At 34.3% G+C, this 7,578-nt stretch overlaps 1 protein-coding gene across 2 annotated transcripts; it reads right to left on the reverse strand.

Annotated features, from left to right (window-relative positions):
• Nucleotides 1-317: 317 nt before the first annotated feature.
• Nucleotides 318-6,884, reverse strand: LOC107814514 (S-type anion channel SLAH2). Of its 2 annotated transcripts, none has more exons than XM_016639944.2 (7): nucleotides 6,756-6,884; nucleotides 4,855-5,060; nucleotides 3,950-4,141; nucleotides 2,483-2,932; nucleotides 1,224-1,994; nucleotides 1,077-1,108; nucleotides 318-988 (listed from the first exon to the last, which is right to left on the reverse strand). In XM_016639944.2, the coding sequence occupies exons 3-7, from the start codon at nucleotides 4,124-4,126 to the stop codon at nucleotides 598-600; spliced, it is 1,821 nt and encodes a 606-aa protein (XP_016495430.1). In that variant the 5' UTR covers nucleotides 4,127-4,141; nucleotides 4,855-5,060; nucleotides 6,756-6,884; the 3' UTR covers nucleotides 318-597. The 2 variants fall into 2 exon arrangements, with proteins under 2 accessions (XP_016495430.1, XP_016495431.1); XM_016639945.2 differs by having other exon boundaries at nucleotides 4,855-4,954; nucleotides 6,756-6,874.
• Nucleotides 6,885-7,578: the final 694 nt, after the last annotated feature.

Consider the following 7,578-nt stretch of genomic DNA (forward strand, 5'->3'; position numbering starts at 1 on the left):
TCTTAGGTGAACACTTGAGCGGCTGACTCTGTGCGAAGCATATTCATAACTCTATTTACATACAGTAAATAACCTTAAGTAAAGAGACATTATAACTCGCCTTGAAGCATCATCTTACCTTTAATAATTTTTTATATTACCTACATCTCTATATTCTAGATCATATTTATGAAATTTGGTGCATAAGAGACATTAATATTCTGCCCTACTAGTTAGGTTACAAGTTGATTTTGCACCAAATGACCATATTTATGAAATTTGCACCAGTAAACTGAATAATAAAATTGTGGATACTGCAACATCGTAAGAGCTGCTCAGCAGTGAAAAAGATACAAAGGACCCTTTTATTAATAGAAATACACATCTCCCACACTATATACAGAAAGGAACACTTTCCAAACTTAGAAAAACACTCGTCCCCTTGTATTTCTCATAGTGCTTTTACCTTGATCACTTCTTTTTACAAGACCCTTTGTGCCTTCTCCTATATCAAGTTCACAGGATTACCAAAATTTTGGTGCTCCTCACTTGATAAAACATTAAAGGTTTACAAATGATACATGCAAACAATAATTCAGGATCATCGAACTGAATGAATCAATCTTGACTAACTTCTTTTGGAGCAGAGGTGGTCAACTCTGGGCTACTAAGAGCTGCTTCGATATCTTTGGCTTCAGCAGAATCTGCATATTTAAGGAATTGATCAATATCTGTGCTGCCAGCTCGCCTATGATGATACCATCTTCGATGTGTTTTAGGCCTTCTCTCGCTAATTGCAATAGAGATGTCATTTGGAAAGAGGTCTCTCAGAACAAAGGCATGAATGATGGTTGTCACAAGCAGTGCTGTTACTGTGAGTGTAGAAAGAGTGCAAAGTATGACAACCAGGATTTTGGTCACAACGGTGTTAACCACATTTGAGTATCTGATTGTGGCAATAGCAGCTCCGGTCATTGGAAAAGTGTAGGCCCACCAAGCCAATGAAAACCTACAATTACATATTGGACAAGTTTTAAGAACAACTCCAACGATCATGAGGTATAAGATATACGGACACATAGGTAACATTAGCATACCTGAATCCTCGGAAGAAATTAATGCGAACAGCCTGTCAAGGAATAAGAAAAAACAAAGAAAGAAATAGATAAGCATGCTACCAAAACATCAAAGGTTGAAGCAATTTGAAAATGTTGAAAGACACTTGACTATCTTGTTTGACTTACCAGTGAGAAATAAAGGAACAAGGCAATGAAATATGCAATCCGAGCTCCAAAATCAAAGGACCCTTGGATATTTGCCCATGCCATAGAAGCAACACTTGGAGCAGCAACAAATAGAAAGAACACGGGATGAAGATCCTTTGGCAATGTCTCATTTGTTGGAAGTCTTTGGTACAGAGTTACAAACAGAACAGTGTAATGAGCCAATCCAACAGCAAAAAAGAAAATTGCCCCTTCTTTTAGTCCCATGGTTGCACCAAGCAAGGAACCAACAAAGTTTCCCACCACTGAGAGATGATTTGATGGATTGGCCACTTTCGAGAGCCTTCTTTGACCTCCGGACATCCATTGCCCGTAGATCTTGAGCTCTAAGCATAAGAATGGCGTCATAAGGACATACCACAAAGCTTCGGGAAGGTTTTGATAAACTGAGGGTGGAAGTCCAAGCGCTAAGAATAGAAGCGCTATCCATGGAGCAAAGAAGAAGTTAACACGTATCGGGTGGTAGTACTCTCGACGAACTGCTTCAAAGTATAAAATGATTTTCAAGGCATAAGTGAAAGAGACAATTGCCATCAGGGCAACAGAGATGTACCAGAGAACAAGGTTTACGTCCAAACTTATGTGGAGGAATTTGGTCGAGGAAGAAGTGGCCAAGGCTTTCCACATTATAGCTTGGCTACTAACACCAAGAATGATACCAAACGAAGAAATAGGGTAACGAAGTAGAAATGGCCATGTCTTGTCCTCTGGAAGAACACTTTCCTCAGAAGCCTGTAGAGGAAAAAAAGATGCAATACCAGCTCACAATCTTGATTCACCATAATTGTGTTGACAGATAAAGATAGAAATGAAAAGAATTAGCAGGAAACAAGGTTCACAATGTGAAATCAATTCCAAATGAGGCATGTAACTTCTTTGCATTAACACCCTTGAGGCTTACTCTTAACTATTTGCTCTTATTTTAGATAAACAAACATACAACAAAATAAGTAGTCACAACAAAGAAAATCAATTGGTGTCCTCTAATAAACATGCAGATTAGACTTAACCAAGTAAATTGATTCCAGAAATAGAGTGGAGAATTAATTGGAGCAGGTGAATACCCTTTACACTAGATTGCAGCCTGAGAAAAGCACTGTGAACTTTATAATACTTAGATGATCAGATGGTAATAAATCAAAAAGACAATCTTTTAACCCTAAACAATGAAACTCCAGCCAGATAACCAAAATTAATGGATAAAAGCAGGAAAAGCATACCCTTAGCTTGTCAAGTTCTGGTCCCTCCAAGGCATCAAAATATCGGTCGACAGGAATATTAATTTCCATTTCAGCACTGGGTTGAGAGATGGACTCTTGTTCTGTTTCCTGGTTCTTATTTCCGCGCAAATTTGATAATTGTCTCTCAAGCCTACCAGAAAATGTTTTGAAACTGTCATATCTTTTATCCTTTAGCTTGCTAATCCTGGGATTCCTAGGAAGTTCGCCGCTTGCAGGAGCTCCAGAAGCTGCAGTCGTACCTGTTGGCATAGGCTGAGAATAAAACCTTGTTTTCTTATTTCCGTTGCTGCCAGCATCTTTTGATCTAAAAGCAGAATCAGGAGTGTCTTTAGTGTCATCAGTGAAGACAACTTTTTTCGGAGAGGGCGGCATGCTAATGGAAACTGCACGAATTCTGTCAATTTCTCGCTCAGCAGCAAATTCAGATACCTAGAAAGATCATAGGAAAATATTTAGTGTTACAGATCAAGGTGGTAATAAAGTCAAATCTAACTCAAATTTCATCCAATGATACTTCCTACTTTGTTCAATGATCAATTACAAACATAGGAAGATGTTGAAAGTTACAAGATCGTAGATGTAGCATAATAGTAACCTTTATCCAGAAGTATATTAATAGCAGTCAGAAATATTCGAATGAATGGGCAGTTCAGTGCACAAAGCATCCCGCGTTCGTGCAGGGTTAGGATTAGGGGAAGGGTCGCATCCCAAGGGGTGTGATGTAGGTAGCCTACACTGATACAAGCATCAGTTGTTGATTCCACGATTCGAACTCGTGACCTATATGTCACGTGGAGACAACTTTACCGTTGCTCTAAGGCTACCCTTCAAAATATTCCATTGAATCACTTAATTAAATTTAAAATTCATGCCCCTAGAAAGTATTTCAATCTATTTTTTGGTTTCAAATATTTAGTTAGATTATCATTATTCAATCAGGTACAGGGATCTGCTTATCTTGGGCACAAATTTGTAAAAGTAGTTGTAACTCAAAGATAGTATAAGAAAAGTTTAGAGCTGAGAAAAAGAAAAGAATCTGAAAAGTAGTTTTGTGATTATAGTTCTGAAAAGTCAGTTTCTATTTAACTTGAACAACATAAGACTAAGCTCAAGCTAATAGTACTACATATCAGTGGCGGAGCCAGAATTTTCATCAAGGGGTCAAAATATAAAGAAATAAACTCATCAAGAAGTAAAGAGTTATCAATACATAGTATATATACATATTTTATAAAAAATTACCTAACTACGCAGTGTAATTTTTCGACAAAGGGGTGTCGATTGACACCCCTTAAATGCATGTGGCTCGCCACTGCTACATATCTTATACCAGCCAAAGGTGCAGAGCCATTCAATCTATAAGTCGCCAATAAAATCAATACAACTGAAGAATACAGCATTTATTTAACTTTCTGACATTATTATTAAGAAAAGAAAAAAGATTACCATAATTGATGAGCTTGGAGAGTAAGATTCAGGTGCAGGCGCAGTCTGATTTTTAATATGGTCATTCACTATACTATCAAAGTCGTGATCCATTTCAGAACTTATGAATCTGATGAGTGATGGAAGTCCTTCAGCACAAGCTTCCTTCTCAGTATGGATTTGTTCACTGGTTTCCATGCTTATTTAAAGGACCTGTAAATAAAATATAATTATTAGGTACATAAACACATTAATTTTTAATTGAAGTTCCATATATTGACAGTGTAAAAATTATTTACACAATTAAAAAGAAAGATAATTATAAGTAATTATATTTAATAGTAGTATTGATTGGTAATATGTAAGTGATGTGTTACAACTTATAACATGCCAAAAGTTCATTACACTATATGTATATAACTTAAATTTTTTAAAATATTTTTTTGCTCAATGATAAAGAGGAAAGAAACTTCAGGATGCATATTTTTGGACAAACCCAAGAAGTATCATATGCCTGTTTGTTAAAGCAGGAACATGGATCATGCACTATACTTATAGTATTATATGTACTTGTCCTGAGTAATTAACATTTGCAAAATATGTATTCCATAAAAGAAAAAGAAAAAAGAAGCTAAGACTCATTCAAGTTCTCTTTAAGCAATAGTCTCTGGTGACCACTGACCTCTCTAGAATTTGGTCCTCTTCCTTTGCACTTTGCAGACATAATAAAAAGATTAAAAAATAGTACAAATAATAAAACAAATTAGAAACAAAAGAGAATTCACTTTTGAGCTAGTGCAGGATCGATCTATAGCAAATGCAGAAATACTGGCCATGCAATGGTTTAACAAGAAGAATATATTTATATTGTACCAAAGAAGTAAACAAACATAGCCACAGGAAGAAGCCAAGGAGATCTATCTTACCTTCTATTTGCTCTGTTGTTTAAATGCAGACAATGCAATCCACTATCGGACTTGAATTTCTCTAAGCGGCTACAGTACTTGGATTAATTGAAGATCGAAACTGAAGCACCCAAAATAAAAGATCTGAGTTTTTCTTTTCAGATGGGATACTAGCCAAGAGCAGAATTTAGCAGTTGGAACGACCAATGTTTGAGAAAAACACGAGACTGCAAGCCACAGAAAGAAAGCAGTATAAATAGGCATTAATTAGTCATGCAATGTTCTTGGAAGCAGACATCGGTCACATCATATTTGTTATAAACAGCTGCCATCTATGAATGAAGTTAACAATATTCCGTTCAACCAAACATAAAAAATTAAAAACCATATGAGACAAGAAACATGAATAGTAGTTCAACTTTAATTTGTGCAATTGCGGTGTATAAGTTTATTACACTATCAGGTTGAGTTAACTCGCAATTAATAAATTTTTCTAATACTGCTTTATATGGTAGTCGGAAAAATAGAATAATAATTTGTTATATCAAATTAAATTATAATTTAATGATATATATATTATTAACTTGTGTTCTTTAAATATAAAAGTTGGTGAACTCTAGCAGGTACAACTTGAATATTTGTCCTCGATTCGCTGGAGAACGGGGTTGACTACAACTATTTGCCTGCTAATGAGTGAAACAACGTATATAGTAAGGTAAGATTTGAGATACGGATCCTAGTACGGATACGAGTGTGGAGATCCGACTAAAAATAATTCAAAAGAATAAGAATATAGAAATATCTCTAAATTATGAGAAATTTTATGCAATATTTATGTATAATTTGTAAAGTGTTGATTTCTTTTTTATTCTCAAGTTGTAGATAAGTAAAGAATTGATTTCCTAGATAAGTATGCTATTTTCTTCAAAATTACCCTAGTTTTTGTTTCGATTTCGAAAATCAAATTGTATCTGGTCTCGAATTTTTTCGTCTGTCGTGGTCAAAGTACCCAAAATTGTTTGACTAGATCTGGTACAGATCTCATACCCATATCCATACTAGTATCGTGTCGACACGGGTGCGGCACCTAATCTGCCTTAAGGTAAGATAAAGGGCCAGGCATGGTGGGTCGGACCAACTTAGATAGTATGTACTCCGATTAAGGATGGAGTTGGAAAAAATTCCTTCAATGTCAGCATCAAGATTTTGAACAATTGGTATTAAAGGAACAAGACGCCACTTTTTCTGAAAGATTACTACAAGGTAGAGGCAAAAGATAATTAATCCAACTTTGAAACTATTAACTAATGTCAAACACACAGATAAGACGCACACAGATAAGACGAACCATCACTTCCAATTGCGACTTGCCTATATGAATCATGCCATCTAAACACTTAAATATTAAATAAAATTTCGCTAGTCTAAAGAATGACGATAAAGAAGGATTAATGAGAAAATATTACATTTAAAAAAAAAAACAGAAAGAGACTGCACCAAGGTTAATACTCCCACGAAGCTTTTATTTTATTGTATTGTATTGTATTTCATTTTTGGCAAGAAAACTAATTAATTGGCAATTTGTTTGAAGATGAGACTGCGGAGGTTCTTGACAAAGCTAGTTTAGTACGTGTAGGATAACGTCAAAGTTCTTATTAATATCATATTAATGAAGAAGGATTAACAGAATATAATACAGATCAACGGTATCAACAGCTGACAACAAAAACAACCTGTTACAATTAATATTACAAGATTTTTTCCAGTTCCAGAAAAATTAATAAAGAAACAGTGACAGATATTATTATACGCCTCTATCAATACCCTATAACAAATTTGTCAAACTGCATTAAAAACTATAGGTAAAGAAACAAATTCCAGAGAATTCAAATTCAAATTGTACAAAAAGATTTGGTCCTTACCTCACGAAAATAGACAAGCTACAAGTAGCTAGATATAAAGCATCAAAGGAATCTATCGTCGTTGATTCGGGAAGCTTAGAAACTTAAACACGAAAACAATGGACAACTGTATTCAATTCGTGGGTCAAACATGTAAACACAGAAAGAGAATATATATACGGAGAGAGTCCCCACACTACAGCAAATTAAAGATGAATAGTACTATTCATTAAATTGTAGTAGAAAATATTGAAGTTGATCACCCACCAAGTAACAATATGGTCCATGACGACTAATGGCAATCGAATTTATAAGGACCTAATCATAATGTATTAAATTTCTGGGGAAGTCTCTTTTGTTTGATAGATCTCATCTTCTATCTTTTTGTTTTTATTAAGTGGTCTCAGTTTTCTTCGGCATACATTGACTATTTTATTCTAAAGTGTCTTCTCTCTCGTACAAGTATTAGAGCACTAATAATTGTGATAGATTAGAAGAAACCACATGCTCCCTCTGTTCCGGTTTATATGATATATTTTTCTTAGTAATAGTCTATATTTGAAAAAGAATGAGGTACTAATATATTTTAAAATAATTTAACTTAGACTTTCTATTTATCTTTAATGATAAGATTTTATGGCTATAAAAATATAATGTCACGTTTAAGATCACATATTTCAAAAGTTTTATAACAAAAAAAATGTCACCGTATGTTTAAGATCATAAATTTTAAAAGTTTTTATTTTTTTTTAAATTTAGTATCAAGTCAAATCTATATCACATAAACTAAAATAAATGAAATAATATTATTTTAATCTTTGATTAATTTTAAATCCATGTCTCT

The sequence above is a fragment of the Nicotiana tabacum genome, chromosome 4 (genome assembly GCF_000715075.1).
Source record: "Nicotiana tabacum cultivar K326 chromosome 4, ASM71507v2, whole genome shotgun sequence".
NCBI lineage: Eukaryota > Viridiplantae > Streptophyta > Magnoliopsida > Solanales > Solanaceae > Nicotiana > Nicotiana tabacum.